The sequence below is a fragment of the Staurois parvus genome, unplaced genomic scaffold (assembly GCF_062004578.1).
Source record: "Staurois parvus isolate SC_StPar_1 unplaced genomic scaffold, SC_StPar_1.0 ptg000104l, whole genome shotgun sequence".
Lineage (NCBI taxonomy): Eukaryota > Metazoa > Chordata > Amphibia > Anura > Ranidae > Staurois > Staurois parvus.
This window is the reverse complement of record NW_028317900.1, coordinates 9,684,277-9,703,615: the sequence shown is the minus strand read 5'-3', so window position 1 is coordinate 9,703,615 and position 19,339 is coordinate 9,684,277. Positions and strand designations below refer to the sequence as shown.

Here is a 19,339-nt window from a genome sequence, read left to right as displayed (position 1 = left end):
TTAGAAGGTCGTTGGAGAGTTTGAGTAAGGCGGTTTCGGTGGAGTGTAGGGGGCGGAAGCCAGACTGTAGGGGATCGAGGAGGTTGTTGTTGTTGAGGTGAGAGCATAGGCGGGTTTAGACGAGGCGCTCGAGGAGTTTAGATGTAAGTGGGAGCAGGGAGATGGGTCTGAGGTTGTTCGGGTCATTGGGGTCCAGGGAGGGCTTTTTAAGTATAAATGGATTAAATTCATTTTTTTCCTCAACATTCTACAAACAATACCCCATAATGACAACGTCGAACAAGTTCATTTTGAAATTTTTGCAATTTATTAAAAATAAAAATGAAAAAAAACACATGTACATAAGTATTTACAGCCTTTGCTCAATACTTTGTTGAAGCACTTTTAGCACCAATTACAGTTCAAGTAATTTTGAGTACGATGCTACAAGCTTGGCACACCTATTTTTGGGCAATTTCTCCCATTCTTCTTTGCAGTACCTCTCAAGCTCCATCAAGTTGGATGGGGAGTGTCGGTGCACAGCCATTTTCAGATCTCTCCAGAGATGTTCAATCGGGTTCAAGTCTGGGCTCTGGCTGGGCCTCTCCATTACATTCACAGAGTTAGCCCATATCAAAAAGATGGCGGCTGCTGTCCGAAATCGGAAATTATGTCACCACGCTTCTGTCCTACCGGAGCCCTGAGGAAGTCACGTGATTCATGATGCGTAGGATGGAAGCTTGGTGACATCGTTTCTGGTTTCGGACGGCAGCCGGCATCTTGATACACCCATCTTGGTACACCCATCTCTGCTATTTATGTACTGTACTACATGCCTGTATGGGTCTGTGGACCAGGATTTTTATGCGAGTAAGCACCCACATTTATTTTTAATACATTTGAGAAAATATTACACTATCAGAAGTCCCTTGTGAATTGTTCTTTCATGTGTGGCCCATGTGAGAGGATTCCTTTAGTGCATCACGGAAGGGACATCCAAGATATTACTGCTGCGTGCTTTTGTTTGGAGCGTACATGATCATAGCCATAGCTGGTGTTTGATCCATATAAGAGGATTTCCTTGAAACATCTAAGAATATCATTGAGCATATTCATCTGAAGCATGTACGACCCTTTATGGGTCATGGCTTGAGGTGAGCGTGCACGCTAGCTGGTGGAGGAGTTTTATCAGTGGTCACTGGCTGATTCACACTTTACCAAATATTTATGCACTGATTGGGGCTTTGCACTTTATATATTATTTCACATATGATTATTGGTCACTATTAGTTATTTTGCAGTTTACTTAAACACTGAATTAATTCACTATTATATTAATATTTATTGGTCTATTATTTATTGTTGCATTTATGTCACCATTTGTGACATAAATGCAACAATTTGTGTGTTATTTTCACTTATGATTGCATTTAGTGCTCTGTGGGGTATTTATTTCTATATTTAGCCTGATTTTTGATTAGGTATTTTTTGAGTAGCGCAGAATCATGTTTTAATTATATTTATTTACACTGACTGGATCACGGTTGGGTGCTTGCTGCAACTCTTGCACTTTAGGTGTTACTGGCAGCGTAGGAGGATCTTTATATTCAAAACTACACTATATTGCCAAAAGTATTGGGTCACCCTCCTAATCTTTGGATTCAGGTGTTCTAATCACCTCCATGGCCACAGATGTATAAAATTGAGCAGCTAAGCATGCAGACTGCTTCTACAAATATGCGTGAAAGACTGGGTCAACTCTTAGGAGCTCAGTGAATTCAAGTGTGGTACTGTGATAGGTTGCTACCTGTGCAATAAGTTCATCCCTGAAATTTCCTTGCTACTAAATATTCCACGTCAACTGTTAGTGGTATTGTAACAAAGTGGAAGTGACTGGGAACAACAGCAACACAGCCATGATGTGGTAGGCCACATAAAATGACAGAGCAGGGTCAGCGCATGCTCAAGTGCACAGTGCGCAGAAGTCGCCAACTGTTTCCATAATCAATAAAGACCTCCAAACTTCACGTGGCCTTCAGATTAGCACAACAACAGTGCGTAGAGATCTTCATGGAATGGGTTTCCATGGCCGAGCAGCTGCATCCAAGCCTTACATCACCAAGTGCAATGCAAAGCGTTGGATGAAGTGGTGTAAAGCAAACGCCACTGGACTCTAGAGCAGTGGAGACGTGCTTTCTGGAGTGATGAATCACGCTTCTTTGTCTGGAAATCCAATGGACGTGTCTGGGTTTGGTGGTTGCTAGAACAGTACCTACCTGACTACATTGTGCCAAATGTAAAGTTTGTCTGGGATGCCGTTAAAGTTCATCTGGGTGTAAAGGCAGGCGTGCCAATACTTTTGGCAATATAGTGTACAGTTGTGTTCAAAATAATAGCAGTCAGACATCACTAACCTGATCAATCACTGTTTTTGGTAGAAATGATATTTCTACATGGCAAATAATTTACTAGCAGGTGTAGTAGAGTAATAGAAATCCAACAGACCCAACAGTCATGACATGCATGCTGCTGATTCTGTGTAATTGAATCACTAATTGAAAGGGGCATGTTCAAAATAATAGCAGTGTGGAGTTCTATTAGTGAGGTCATTCATTCTTTGCAAAACAGGTGGCAATTATTGCCCTTATTTAAGGAAGGAAGGCAGCAAATGTTGTACATGCTGGTTACAGTGCATTTCTCTCTGAAATTCTGAGGAAAATGGGTCATTCCAGACATTGTTCAGAAGAACAGCGTATCTTGATTAAGAAGTTGATTGGAGAGGGGAAAACATATAAAGAAGTGCAGAAAATGATAGGCTGCTTAGCTAAAATGATCACAAATGCTTTAAAATGGCAACCAAAACCTGAAAGACGTGGAAGAAAGCGAAAAACTACCATTCAAATGGATAGAAGAATAGCCAAAATGTCAAGGACTCAGCCAACAATCAGCTCCAGGAAGATCAAAGAAGGTCTAAAGTTACCTGTGAGTACTGTTACAATTAGAAGACGCCTATATGTGAAGCCAAGCTATCTGCAAGAAGCCCCCGCAAAGTCACACTGTTGAAAAAAAGACATGTGCTGAAGAGGTTACAATGTGCCAAAGAGCACATTGACTGGCCTAAAGAGAAATGGCCCAACATTTTGTGGACTGATGAAAGTAAGATTGTTCTTTTTGGGTCTAGTGGCCGGAGACAGTTTGTCAGACGACCCCCAAACACTGAATTCAAGCCACAGTACACTGTGAAGACAGTGAAGCATGGTTGTGCAAGCATCATGATATGGGGATGTTTCTCATACTACGGTGTTGGGCCTATTTATCGCATACCAGGGATCATGGATCAGTTTGAATACATCAGAATACTTGAAGAGGTCATGCTGCCTTATGCTGAAGATGAAATGCCCTTGAAATGGGTGTTCCAACAAGACAACGACCCCAAACACATCAGTAAATGTGCAACATCTTGGTTCCAGACCAACAACATTGACGTTATGGAGTGGCCAGCCCAATCCCTGGATATTAATCCAATAGAAAACTTGTGGGGTGACATCAAAAATGCAGTTTCTGAGGCAAAACCAAGAAATAGAGAAGAACTGTGGAATGTAGTCCAATCATCCTGGGCTGGAATACCTGTTCACAGGTGCCAGAAGTTGGTTGACTCCAAGCAACACAGATGTAAAGCAGTTCTCAGAAACAGTGCTTATACAAGTAATATTAATTAGGTGATTCAAAAGAAAGCAAAATCTTCAAACATTTTTTAGTTTTTATAGTGAATGTTTGAGTTTGTAAAGAAGAATACAAACACTGCTATTTTTTGAACAGTCTAATATTCACTTTTCTTCAATTTTTTTTAGAGGAACAACACAAATTTGATATATTTTTCTTCATGTTTTGATTTGGAATAGAATGTGTAATGTTCCCAATGCATTTGTGTGTATGGATATAAAAGCTATTAGAAGGATTTTGAGCTTTATTTACTTTTTTCAACACACTGCTATTATTTTGAACACAACTGTATATGTCTACCAATTTCAAGGGTGGGAAACTGTTCCTGATTTTTAAATGTGTATTTGTTATAGTACAATATTATTATCAGTAGTATTGCATGATATTAGTAAAATATTACAGCATCATGTCTGAAACAGCGATATTCCTGTTTTTTTTTTTAAATTATGTTGTTTTACTGTCAAGGTTGTGTGCAATTGTACATCAAAGCATCAGCTAAATTAAAAATTATTATTATTATGCCTGGATTGCTACATAACTGAAATGTGCCAAATGAGGCATAAACAAGATTGACTAGGAACAAAAGGGACCGCATCTCAAAACTATTCACTGTTTAAGCATCCAGATATTAAAATGCTAATATACTGTAAACCCAAAGTATTACTATTTGACTACCATACTAGAGAATATGAATATGGTACACAAGGAATTATACGTGTCGGACTAGTGTTAGTACACAAATATTCATAATTGACATCTTAATTGATTAAACTTTAGATACAGGTTCTTGTGGTTAACTTATTCAATCGGCAGCTGTGAAGTAAAATCTTTGATTCTGTACATGTGGTTTGAATGATACAGAGATAGAAAACCCAATTAATCAGCTAGAGGTATTTATTTATGTTCAGTTCCTGCTGGCTTTTTTCCCTGTTGCCTGAATTAAGCTGCTGGAACGTTGCATTGATTGGCTATCTCACAGCTTGCTGTCTGTTCTTTTTGACAGGCAATTTAGTTGCTACATGTCTGCCTCAATAACAGGAAAAAACATTCCGACAACTGACATTTCTACAGACAAGCAATTTATCCAGATGGAATTTTCTCTGCCGCCACACAAGTCCGTGCGTAAGTGGCAGAATGCGTAATATTACTGCCTTTGTAACACAGTTATGTAAAAACACAGACAACGGAGTTAAAGGGTTTAGGGTAAATAAAAGGAAGCTCCTGGGTACCGAGAAATAAAGGCCTGATAACATATTTTCTCCGCTTGTGAGCTATGGTTTTGACAGCATGTTTTGTGGAAGCTTTTTCCTGAGGAATGAGAGCTGCTGGGATCATTCCTGGACACAGTCTGCTCCCAGTCTTTAATCTATAGCAAATACTGTATTGTGAAGACAAGACATGTCAGAACATCTGACGCCTGTTTCTTGTACTCAGCAGCTGGAAGCACTGTAAGCGGCAGGCACGACCCCATTGTCTGTAAGTAAGCACTTCATTCTATTTCTACAGAACATCAGTGTAATGTTCAGGGCACAACCCATAATGTAATCCACTGACATCTACTTATTAGGGGTTTCTAAGCAAAGAATAACACATGTATATTATTTTCCCTTCAGAATGAGTTTTTGTGTCCTTGTAATTGTTTAAAGATCAATTTATCAAAAGGCCTTTTCATTTTGAAGCCAATTTTTAACCAATTCAGTCTCTTTTCATATAACAATAGGCTCAATGGAATAATAAAATAAACATGTTATCATGTGAAATTTCCTGGATAAATATTTCCCTCCTCCACCTTAAGCACAGACAGAATGTGTTTCTAAAAATCTCCCTCTCTTGTGTGATGCTTTGCTAATAAGCTGAACCCCCGCAAGGCAACAGAGGTTAATTGCGAATCTGCAAAAACCTTCTCTAACTACACATCATTGTCATACTCCCAGAGTGTCTTCCTTTAGCTCTGAATTGCAGTAGTCATTAAACTCTTTCTGTGCTTACAGGAAAAATGTATGTGACATTTCAAATCACATGTTATTTCTTAATCTACACTAAAAGTATTTGGACAACATTTTTTTTATAAAAAAAATGTACGCTTTGTATTAATTATCTTTATATACATAGCTGACATTATAAAAATGATAAAATATTTGGTTTATTTTTATAGACAAACAGCATTTTGCTAAAGTATTTCACGTCATATTCAGCTACATAAAATTGTACCAACAGAACTTTCCTCTATTATAAATTAAAATAGGTCAGATATGCAAACAAAAAGTTTATGTAAAAACAATATTGTTGTATTAAGGTGCAAGAAGCCCACCATATCGAGCTATGACTTAAGCTTTTTGAAAACAAAAAATAAAAAATATCAATAAATCTTGTTTTCAATAACACAGGTAATGTCATATAATGGGGTTCCTATTTAATGTTAACCCTGGTAGTAAAACTAGGTTAGAGCAGTAGTGAAACTCAGAACACATTTAAGTTTATCACTAATAGTGCATTTGCAGTACTACTTTATAATCTGGATTTACATGCAGATAAAGTGCAATTTATTTTAATGAGACGGCTTCATATTAACACATGGTTCATATTAACACATTTTGCTAATATACATTAAGAAAAAAAAGAGTGTATGCCCATTTTTTGCTCCATTGACCTAGATTTTCTATTCAAGCGAGTTGAATGGGATCCTTTCAAATTCATCAAAAGGACAAAGTTGTGAACACATATTATGCACACATTCCTGTAATATAATTGCTAGAAGGCAAGTCAAAAAGTAGCACAATATGAGCCATTCTGATTGTAAAGGGTGGCAAAATAACCATGAAAACAAATGAAGACAACACATCAGTTCCTAACATTTAATTCTCAATAACAGTCACCAGAACAATTTCAAATATTATATCCCAACATACAGAGGAAGATCATCAATTTGTGAGATAATAGGATTAACGCAGCAAAGTCTGCAAAAATATCCTTTCCCTTGTATTGTATATCTATCATAAAAACATTTACAATATTATTATTATACAGTATTTATATAGCGCCAAAAAGTTTGCTCAGCGCTGTACATTATAGTGGGAGACAGTACATGAGACAATACAGTAACAATACAATACACAAGGGGTTCGAGGGCCCTGCTCCTTGGAGCTTACAATCTAGGAGGGAGGGATATTCCTTATACACACATACATGTACAATATATCGTATATGTATATAAACACACACACACACTATCTATTTGGATGCTGCTTTAAAATGTATAAAATTATACAATGATATGCATATATTAATTGTTTTAGGAAGCAGGAGAATATTCCTTCATCAGTAAAACTAGTAACTTGCAAAAACAGGAGGTGACATGCAGAGGAGTCGGAGACTCCAAAATGGTATACCTCAGGCACATAAATTGCTAAAAGGGCGAGACTAAAGGGCAGGATTTAGAGATGGGACTTTTAGTACAAGAGAAGCCTGAATTCTATGTTAGTGCTTTCTTAACTGTTCAGTGTATTTTGCGATTACTGCTCTTTTCTTTCTGGAAGTCTGAAGATTATGTTTTTGAGTATTTTTGTACTGGCATTTACCATTAAACTGAACCATCTTTTGGACATAAATGTGAAGGAACTGAGGGCAACTAGTTGCATATGATTTGGAGCTAAAAATAAATCTACCCTTATTGTAATTTTCTGCAAAAATTTTAGACTAGAAGAGAGTGATAAACCAAGCTTTACCACTATACAGGCTGAATTTGAAGTGTTCATTCACATATACGCAGATTGGATGTGGTTTGAACCGCATCCAAACCGTATGAATTGTGAAATAACATTGCTTCTTATAGTGCCTGTACACATATGTCCAGTGCACTGCTGATTCAGTGCGGTTTCAAAAAGAGTCATGTACAATTTCTGAGCAGTGCGGTCCAGTTCAGGCGCGGATTACAAGCTATTGACTTCTATGGGAACCGTTTCTAAACCTGACATGTATGAACAGGATAAAATCCTGAGCTGATCCTGTCCTGAACCCGATGTAAACCTGACTTGAAACGGTGAACAGCTACTGTGTAAATTAGCTGTGAAACCTGAGCTCAATCCGCACCGCTGTGTGAATCAGTAAGGCAGTAGGTGCTTTGAGTAATTTAAAAAGATATGGGCATATATCAGGGTGGATTTACTTATGGCAAATAAACTGTTCATTTTTACAAATGCACTCTGAAAGAGCTTATGACCAGAGCTTATTAAACGAGGTGAACCTTCACTTTGCAAACGATACCTAATCACACGCAAGAAAAATAAAAAAACAAAATTTTTGTTTGCACATAATTGGATGATAAAAGTCAGCAGAGCTTCCTCTCATTTACTAAGCTCTGGAGCAAATGAGCCTTGCAACGTGCCTTTACCCCCGGTTCACATATATGCGTTCACATATATGTGGGGCCGCATTTTGCACGGGCACGAGAGCCGCGTTTTGCCCTCCTCATTTGAATGGACTCCCATGCCCGTGAAACACAGGGAAGAAGTCCCAGCACTTCTTTGGAAAATGCAGCCCACATGGGAACCTCGGTTTCCAGTACGGTTGCATTTTCCAGTGCGGGTGGAATGCCATTAGAACTAATGGCACCCACCTGAGGGTACGCATTTCTCTGTGCGGGTGGTGCGGCTGCACGGATTTTCGTGTGGATCCGCACCGGCACCACCCGCACATATGTGAACCTAGGGTTAGTAAATCAACACCAATAGGTATCTATTGCTGGTACTTGCTAACTGTCCTAATCCCTTCTCTTATTCACTACAAACTAAGCCTTTTTAATTGCACCCTCTAAATATAGCTCTATGTATCTTGGTGAAAAACATAAAGCTCAGAAATGACAGAAGTTGGAAATTTCACCCATTTCACCTATGAATGCCCTTGTGCAGAGTGCACAACTAACTGTCAAAGCCATTGCTGCTTTATGATTTCACTGTTTTTTTAGTTCTTCTTGTTTGTTTCCCCCTGCCTTTTTATTATATGTTTCTGTTTGACAACAACCTGCATAGCAATATAATGTCATATTATCCTATTTAGTGCAAGTACTGTATTCTTCTGGGGCATCATGGCAGCGCACAATGGGTTAGAACTGTCCCTTAACCCCATAAGAGAAAACAAGAGAAAACATGTATAAGGCTGGCCATACATTGATCAGATTTTTTCAGTCTGCGGTATGATAATAAAAACTGAATGGATTCCCCATCCACAAAGGTGAGAAGGATAGAGGAATCCTCCCCGCTGTGTTATTGTATTCTACAGCACCTACCTGTAGTGTGAATTATAAAGCAATCAGTTCAGGATTGCATCAGAAAGCTTAGAGAGCCACCATAACAGCCTGTTTCTTATACCTAATGTCAACTGGCAGAGGAGGCCCCAGAGATCAATTTCAGTGACCACTTGGAGGAAGCAGAGGAATCATGCCCTATGGGCTTTGATTTCAGCCTAGTGGATCTTTTTGTTACAGTTGTAAAAGAGGCTTTCCAATTAGAAAATTTAGTCAAACAGCCTGCGAAAGTAAGAAGGTACTTTCCCCACTTAAAGAAATCCAGTCATTCATTCCGTTTTATGGAGGAAATAAAATAGGTAATTGTGAAAGAGTATAAAAATAGAAAAGAAGCCTTGCCTAAAAAATAGGCTCACTAAACTGTATCACTTAGAAGAAAATAGCACATACAGTGTCAACAATTCTCCCCTCCTTGACACTACTGTTGTCAGACTGGCCCATCATGTTACCCTGCCAATTGAAGTCTTCTTCAAAATCCTGCTCGACAAAAAGGCAGATCTTGACCTGAAAAGGGCCTATCTGTGCACTGGAGCTGCATGCCATCCCTCTGTATGTGAGATGGGGAAACAGCTCTCATTGTTCGAACACTGTTTGTGTGCAGTAAATTATTGTGTGGAGTAAATGAATGTTTTGACTGACATTCTGCAGTTTAGCCACAAGATGTCACTGTTTTTCTAACACAGGCTCAGACTGCATAGATATTTGTATATTCATGAAGAGGTGGAGTTTTCACACAGAGTTGGGGTTTTAGTGAACAGGAAGAGGAGACTGCAGCCATGTTTTGAACGATGCTGAATGCAGGGGCCGTGTGAGCTGAGAATCCAATGACATCCAGGTGTGAAAGCGTCCCTCACTAACCAGAGATTGCTGCCAGGAAGCAACATTTGTTCTTTTCAGAGTCACCAGCGGATGCAAAGCAGACCCGGTTCGGTAAGATCGTGCACGCACCTCATTTCAGTGTTGGTGCCCAGAGACTGAGTCCAGGCCGATAGTTAGTTAGTTAGGGTCTCTGTTTGTGTCAGGCTGCAAGTGTTGTTACTGATCATTGAAAGGACTCCACCACTTAAAGTGACATTTCACATTGGAGAGCTGATAAAATCCTACAAACTCAAGCCAGACTGGCGTTTTGCTCAGAAGGAATACTCATGCACGTGCTACAGGACCAGTTATGGGAGGGGGAATACTGTAGATTTGTGTAAGATTGTAAGCTGTTGTGCTGCACCGCAGGCTAGCCCATACCGTACACCCATACACTGATTCCTGCTCTTTAGGGTAATAACAGGTAAGGTGGGGCAGCTTATTTGTGCCCGCCAGTAGGTAAATTACTTCACTTTCTACCTTCATCCATCAGAAGGCGCCGTGCTGTGCAGCACAAGGATCTCAGCCTTTGGGCTGGGTGTATGTAAATTTATTGTATGTTCCCAGCATTTGTGGTTGTGTTTACTTGCCACATCTAAGTAAAATTCTGTTGTGGCAAAAGCTGGTGTTGGGGTTGCTTTCCTCGTTCGTGACTTCACTGTATCCTGGGGAGCCCACCCTGGTACACGGCTTACATGTAGACCTGACATCTATTGCCTGGGCTATTCCTGGACCAACAATATTAAAGAGGCACTCAGAGCAGATGTCAGCAGAAATCATATAATTACTGTGCTCCAGGAAATTAAATTAGCAGGTGACTTTGTAGGAGAGGCTGCCATTGATGTCATCAGATGTTCTTTGCCATGGCCGGCAAATTTTTATAGGTTACTGGCAACTGTACAGGAATCACTTTGTACAGACCAATCTGCCAGCCTCTCGAAAAAAATCACTGATATGCATTAAGTATATCTAAATGCTCAGTACTACAAACAAGAATTCTCCAACTTCTACTCTCCATTTGTTCTGGTGAAGAAAAAGACAGGCGATCTAAAGACCTAGACCTGAAGTATCTGGATACTATCCTTTTACATGGAGTCTATAACTCTGGCTTTTCACCTGGGGGACTGGATGATGTTGGTAGATCTTTCTGTTGCGTACCTCCACATCCATATCCTTTTGGGTTTCTAAAAGATTCTTCAGTTTGTAGTCCTGGGGTACAACTTCCATTTGGTATGCCTACTGTACAGTACACTAGGCATGGGTCCTGGAGAGTAGATGTACAGTGGTGAAAATAATTATCTGATCCCCTGCAGATCTTGTAAGTTTGGCCACTTAAAAGAAATGGAGGGTCTATACTTTTTATCATAGGTGTATTTTAAATGATAGAGACTGAATATCAACTAAAAATCCAGAAAAACACATGATACAAATGTTATACATTTAGTTGCAGTTCAGTGAGTAAAATAAGTATTTAATCCTCAAGCAAAGCATGAAAAGCAAATCCAATCTAGGCCCTATCCAGCACTTGATTTTACTAGATATAGTCAAAAGCTAAACTTCAATTACCACAGAAGATCTTTAACCACTTGCCCTTCTGAGGATTTATCCCCCTTCCTCAGCAAGCCATTTTTGCGTTACAGCGCTGTCTTTTTTGACTGACAATTGCGTGGTCATATAACGCTGCACCTAAATGAAATTTACATCCTTTTTTTCCCATGAATCGAGCTTTCTTTTGGTGGTATTTGATCACCTGTGCGGTTTTTATTTTTTGCGCTATAAAAAAAAGACTGACAATTTTGAGAAAAAAACTATTTTTATACTTTTTGCTTTTAACCTCCCTAGCGGTATTCCCAAGTGTAGCTCGGGGTAAAATGTCTGCACCAAAAGCGGTAACCCCGAGCTACACTCGGGCTTACCATGCGGCGCTGCATAGGGAGTCCCTGCAGAGCTTACCTTGTCCTTCGCTCCCGCGATGTGTCCCCTGCAGCGTATCCGGCTTCTGTGTCTCGGTCCCTGTGATGTCGGGACGTATGGGCGCCACCGGCGGCGGGAAATTTGAAAATTTATAAAAATGTCATTTTTTTCCAAACAAATTTTACATAGCAAAACATTGCTGTTTCAACCCATTTCACATACATTTTGTCCCTAGTGCTTTGTCCTGTGCCTTGCCTTCATTTTGTCTGTTCTTTCTGCCTGGAAACTGGGTCCATGGTGTCCAAAAAGTGTCCCTTTAGGTCAAAAGCGGGTTTAGATCAGCTAGAGAACAGCAATAGTAAATCAGAACCACTTGCAGAATTGAGTGATGATTCGTGGGAAATTCGTCATCAGACACTGAAAACGATTTTGCGACTTTGCTCAGTGATGTGCGAACTTGGAGCTCTATTTCAAATTTCAGTGTTTTTGGTTTGATTATATTATTGAATTAAATGTATTATTATTATATTATTATTTTTTATGATTATTTATTAAATTATAATTTATGATTTCGTGTTTCAAATTTTATCATACCCGGAATGTTTACTAGACTCTTGTTCGGACAGATTTCAGCGAGTTATTCCTAAAAATTACAGCCTACAATAAAAAAACGACATATTTCCATGCAAAATAATGGTACCGCTTTCAGCACCAAAAATCTGAAATAATCATACCGCTAGGGAGGTTAATCATGTCCAGTGAAAAAATTTTAAAAGTCTAATTTTGTCATAAATTTAGGCCAAAATGTATTCTGCTACATGTCTTTGCTAAAAAAAATCCCAATACGTGTAAATTAATTGGTTTACATGAAAGTTATAGCGTTTACAAATGGCGGTATAGATACTGGAATTTTTTTTTTTTACTAATAATGGAGGCGATCAGCGACTTATAGTGGGACTGCGGCAGGCATTCTGACACTGGGGGGAACTGACTTGGTGTCACTGATATCCCCAGTGACACCAATACAGTGAGCAGTGCTAAAAAAAAGCACTGACACTGTACTAATAGCACTGGGCAGGAAGCGGTTAAGATGAGGGGTGATCAAAGGGTTAATTGTGCGCTGAAAGTGTTTTATTGGGGGGGGGGGCGGTGCGTTGGTGCTTCACTGTAAGGACACTGCTGTGGATGGCTGTGCTCTGCACAGCCATCCAGAGCAGTGTGCCCGAGTCAACAGGGAGGAGGAATGTTAGTAAACAAAGCAGCCCTCCTCTCCGTCGGAGATTCTCGGTAATCACCGGGTGCAGGCGGGTAATCACTGGCCGGGACCCGGTGATTGACAGCCGCGGCTGTGAATGGCGAACCTGGAAATGCAAAATCACGTATATAAATCACGTGATTTGGCGCACCCCTGCCACGCTGCAACAGTATATCTGCTATAGGGTTGCGGGGATGTGGTTAATGTACACACCAAGGTTTAGTCAGCAATGCGTTTACAATGGAAATATGCATCCAAGTGTCTAAAGCAGGAAACAGCTGACAATCGGGCCATGTGTAAAGCTGCCTTTCTGACAGATGCTAGTCTAAGGACCAGCTTTTGTCAAAGGGACAAGCTGGAAAACCAGCATCTGATCAATGCTCACAGCCAATGCAATCACAGATTAGTGTGTTCTCAGGGACAGTGGGAGATATTACTGTACTAACATTGCTTGTGTTAGTGCAGTAATCTCTCTCTTTTTTTTTCGTTTGGCCAGCTTGGTTGAACAAAAAACTGAATATGTGTACCAGGACACACTTTCATTCACAATACCCATGGTAAGGTTGGCACATTGGAGAAATGCAGGAATTTCAGCTACGATTCCTGGCTGAATGAAACAAATGAAATCTACAACAGCGTATATTATTCTCCCACGGTATGAAGGATTTTCTACGGTGGTGGTTGTGCTTGAATCTATTTAGACACAATTTCATTGTTCCAGATACCATTGCAATCCTTACCTCCGGTGCCGGCCATCAGGGCTGGGATACAAAGACCTTGCTGCTCAGAGGAGGTGGAAGTTCTAAGACTCCATTTTTGTCTGAAATGTACTGGAGATCAGAGCAGCCTTCATGGTCCTTCAATATTTTATTCACCTTCAAGTTAAACAGTTCAGATAAGGATGGACAACAAAACAGCTGTGGCATATAGCCACAAGGAGGGAAGAATGTACAGGTAATCAATGTTACAAAAGCTGGAGCCAATCACAGCCTGAGCCCAATCCAACCTATGGAATTTAAGCGCATTCTATGAAGCAGAACAATTCCTGTCCCTCAGACAGGGAGGAATGGTCCCTGAATACAGAAGTCTTCAATAAGGTTGCAGAGTTCTGAGAAATACTAGAAATAGATCTCTTATCATCTCCCTAAACCTATGCAGCTTCTTTCTAGCCCAGCACAGGTTTCCAGGAGCCCTGTGGAAAGACACAATATCCCATGCTCAGACCTTCTCAGCGCTTTTTCTCCTCAGTCTCTGTTTTCAAGGTTGCTACAAAGAGCAGCTCGTTTTCAGGGAGTGGTGATAGCTATAGCACTGTACTGGTAGTGCAGGCCATGGTTCTCCACATATCTCTACCTAAGTCTAGAACTTCCCCTGAAGATTCTGGGGCTTGACCAGGGTTTGTTCCCACTTTCGTTTCCAGATGAACTCAAACTAATTCCACACAGGTTGAGATGGAGATATTATCAAGCCTAGGTTGCTCGAATGCTGTGATCTCTACCCTAATGAAGGCAAGTAAACACTCAACATAACTTACCACAAGACATGGGAATGTTTTGTGTTATCAGCCTCTTTAAGGTCATTTGACCCTCCCCTACCTTAGATGAATAATGTTCTAGACTTCTTTTAGGAAGGTCTGGAAAAATGACTCAGTTTGAACATGCTGAATGTTCCCGTCTCTGCCATATCTGCCCTAATTGGCACTAGATGGTCCACAAATGCCCACTGAAGTCCAATTTATCAGGGTGTGTTTGAAAATGTAACCTCCCAGGGAATCAACCTTTCTGCAATGGGACCTATTATTAGTTCTTTTAGTCTAATTTTCAGCACCTTTTATCCAGCTTGAGACTGTTCTTTATGGAGCCTGACTCTTAAAACAGCCTTCCTTGCAGTGATCAAGTCTGCCAAATGTATCTCAGAGCTCCAGGCCTTGGCAGTTACTATTCCTCATTGCCAATTGTTTCTTTAGTCATAAGACCACTACTCCATTTTCTATCAAAGGTAACTTTGTACCTGAATTAAAACATAGTTCTTCCTACCTTTTCAGATGAATCGTGCCCAACTCATGCATTAGATGTTGGAAGCACTCATACATTGAAGCAACTACAGAGTTCATATCATCAGAAAGTTTAATGGACAGCGCTATACAAGGTCTCAGCTGAGATCATCTGTTAGGTGGCTCTTAAGAAGTACCTTGATAAATCATTACAGATAGAGCAGTCTTGTGACTTCTATCAGTGGCCAGCCGAGCAAATATTAAAACTTGTAGGAGGAGAAACTGAGCAATACACACCAAACTGAGCATGTGCAGAGTGTCTCCACACAATATGTCTTATCAGGAGATAAGAGGGGGGCACTGGAAGAAGGAAAGGATCAGAAAAGAAAGGATCAAACAACATTTTTACACAATGCAGAGGATTGATCCCTTAGGTTCCACAGTGTGCATAACAAGCATGATTTACTGCATATACAGACTTATTTTACTGTTGTGGGTTTAGTAACACTTCAATATACATATGCCTGTTTTAAACTATGTAACTATCCAAGGATCATTGGTACTGTATGTCTAAGAATAAAGCTGCCTGTCAACTTCTTAGGGTGACTTGACATGCATATGTTTACTCCAATTGAGAGCAGGGGGGCTTCACACAGTCATCTTTAGTGCTAGCTAGTCTAAGAGGCATAGAAGCCCAGACAGCTATAGGGAGTGGGTGCAGAAGGAATCCTGTGGTAATCCCCTTTCTTCCTGAACTTTTTCTTTGGACACCCCATCCCACCAGTGCAGCTTTTAAAAGCTGCCTAACCACATCAGGATATTGGTATACTCCCTCAACTTGCAGGGTTGAATTTCTGCATAACCAACACAGGCCACGGCCTAGGGTGGCTAGGTTGACATGGATAGAGAATATTGTGTTACTATATTAGTGGTTGTAATGTTTGATATTTTTAAATGTGGCTATCCATTGACTGGAGTAAGAGTGGCAAAACACAGTTGGCCCAAGGGGGGTAGAAAATGTGAAAATCCAGTCCAGTTCACCTGTGTCCCCTCAAGTCTCCAAGGTACATTACCTCTATTGCTGGTTAAACAAAACATACTGTGAAAGCTGCCTTGTCAACCATTGACAGTCAGAGGCTGGGGGTGAAGGGACATCAGAATTTTTCTAGGGACCCCATCAAAGTTTGCTATGATCTTCATTAGTTGTAGTCACAATCCAGCTCAGGAGAAACAAAAACAATCTGGCTTAGGCCTCATGCACACTATGCTCTTCTGAAAGCTTTTCTTTAGACAGAAGAATAGCAGTGTTAAAAATGTGCCTAAAGCCATGTTTTGCTGTGTTCAGTTGCATCAAGTGTTTGGGTGTTCATTCATTTCATTGACCAGAATAGTAATTTATTCGGACCACTGGAATTATGGACACTCAAACACTAAATGCACCTAGTGTTTAGGCACGTTTACACATGTTGGGCATTTCTTCTGCCCAAACGCTCTTCTCCTGATAGGAATTTTGATGCATTAGGATTTCTGCCCCTAAACATCCCACCTTCTAAATGCTTGTAAACACCTATGTGTGCATGGACACATAGGCTAACATAGAGTGGTGTTTAGGGGCAGAAAAAAAAAACTGCCAAACCCCTGTGAAACAGGTATTTTGGCAGTGCACTGTGCATAAGGCCAAGGTTTTCGAATCTGACTGATGAATATTTCTCATGAGAATTGTCAGCCAGGGGTGTTCAAAGGCACGTAAAGACGAGATCATCACACAATCCAGATGAAAGTGGCTTGATGGAATGACTGTCATCTCAGGTTTCCTATGTCCTGGGAGGTATTAAATGTCACAGACCAGGATTTACCGGTATAAATACCAATTAGTCCTGGGGACTACCTAGTTTGTCTTCAAGCCCTAGACTGTATCATCAACCAGATATCACCTCCCATCTTCAAGAACTGAATTTGGTCAATTTGCTTTCATCTAGGCAGATCTTATTTAGGTTGCTTAACATCAGTTACATCGTTTATAGAAACATTTTGCAAAAGGAAGAAATCTATACAAGTACCTTTCAACATAAATGTTCTTTCCTGTTCCAAGTGAGTAAAGGCTGCAGAGGATGCGGTAGCAGGAAACTTGAACATCGTCCACTAAAGAAAAATAGAGTAAAATATAAACCTACTTTAGCTTGTCACACATAATAGAAAATCATGTCAAACAATGTATACAAGGGGGTTGATTAATTAAAGGTAAAAAGGCTGTTCACTTTGTAAGGGAAGCTGTACATTGAAGGCAATGGTCCCAGAAATTAGTGAATGAGATGGGGCTCTGCTGACTTCCATCATCTAGTCACGAGCAAGCAAAAAATACTGTTTATAATATGCATGTTACTGGGTATTCTTTGTAAAGTGACATTTCACCAGGTTCAATAAACTCTGAGGAAAATGCACTTGCAAAGTGTATAGTCTACCTGCTTTGTTGTTGTATCACATACAGTCAATTATTTTTTTGGAGAATTACTGCATTTGTAATGGACATCTGTGTTGTTACTGCCTTAAGTAACTCTCTACTTATACTTGTATTAGTATAAGTGTAAAGTGTATCTAAATCCAAAAACAAAATTGTAATATATTGTAGTTTACCAATCCTTAGATGTGGTGGCTAAAGCAATTTATTTTATTTTGACCATGTGATCCTGCCAGTAAGACATTTCCTGTTCCAGAAAGACAAGACTCTCTCACTGTACTGTATCTATAAGGAGCCATGTTGTCACCCTAGGCTGATCCCCTGATTTGTAATACAAACACCATCCCTTCCCCTCATATGTATTACATAGGGAGGAGGGTTTAGTAGTTCACAGAAAATAACTGGGAAATGTTCTATCAGGGTCAACGGTTATTCTTCTGAATTTAAAAAAATTTGCTTATCCAAAAAAATAAAGCTCCTTTTTCGATGATCTGACTGCAGTCCTCTCAAATCTTATTCCTCTATCCAGAAAATATTACCAGAAATCATTACCAGAGCCTGTGACCCTAGCATGTGGAAGCAACAGTTTTCTTACAGTTACTCAATGGTTTGCCAGAGAAAACAAAATACACTGCACTGAACAGCTTACTTTTGCCCTTCAGAATAAATCTGTGGAACATATGACTATATGGTTTTACTGGGAACAATTTCTAATGTCTACTGAATACCTACAATACTCAGTAACTTTTTCACATTTACACTCCATCACTCTGAATTAGGGAAGGCCCCCTTAGAAATTCTCTCTCTGACCTTGTATTTTTCTTTTTTTTCCCTCTCTCTTTCTTGCCCTTCCCTCCTTCATCCTTCTGTATGCAAATTAAACTACTAAGAACTTGATGAGCATCTGACCCACTTGCATGACTGACGAGACAGCTGTAGAGAGGAGAGGGCTTTGGATAAACAGGTACATTCCTTGGGATCTTGCCAGAAGGTTCTGCCACTCCCGGCTATGTGCCGTAGGCTGAAGTGTGGTTAAGGTAACTTAATTACTAACCATTAGAATTTTTCTTCTTTGTGTTCAGTTTTTGAAATGGGGGTCACGCTGAATAAGCAGACCTTGCAATTTTAGTGTAAGATCCTCCTTAGGTTCTCCTGAGCTTCATACTTATAGACCATGTATAATACAGATGTTACCACTGATGTAAAATATCTATTTTTCTGGGTTTCCACAGAAGTTCAAATATAAAAAAAAAATACATATCTGTATGCAACCAACTGCTTAACAAACATTTTATTTTAGAATAGCTTTAAAAACACAAAACACATATTAAAAACATAGATATACCTATTAAAAACAAGCTCATAAGGCTCACAAGTGATCCTTCTAATTGGAAAATGTATGAATACATCCTAAAGCATAAATATATACTGGTTGCTGACTCATAGAAAGTATATTAAACATATAAATCACAAAAAAAATTAAAAGAGGATGTATTAATCACATAGAAACAGTAGTGATATTCTCTCAAGATGCAAAAGTTTCTTGGATACTTGTGTAAAGAATGTTGTTGGTCTTGGAGTGAATGAAAATAGCTGTAAAGCATTAAATTATAGATGTAATGGGTCATCCTTTTCATCTATAGAAACACTGCAATTGTAAACCTTTCAGATGAAATTCAGGAAAGGCTCAACAACAGCTTCATATATTGCTGAAAAGTTAAGGTAATCCTCAATGGCCAATATACAGGATCAATTAAAGGACCTTTTGCTGACATGATCTTCCAGACACAATAGTTGCATCCATAACCTGGAACCAGCACACTGGGGTGACACAGCCAAACTGTAAATATTATATAA

At 39.6% G+C, this 19,339-nt stretch overlaps 1 protein-coding gene across 8 annotated transcripts in view; it reads right to left on the bottom strand.

The window, feature by feature from the left end:
- The window catches only part of RYR3 (ryanodine receptor 3), a 954,561-nt gene that overhangs the window by 289,683 nt on the left and 645,539 nt on the right, over positions 1 to 19,339 (bottom strand). For all 8 annotated transcript variants that reach the window (XM_089671311.1, XM_089671312.1, XM_089671314.1 and 5 more), the window contains one exon: positions 17,085 to 17,166. In XM_089671311.1, the coding sequence (XP_089527437.1) occupies positions 17,085 to 17,166 (82 nt within the window). The remainder of the gene's footprint in view (positions 1 to 17,084; positions 17,167 to 19,339) is intronic.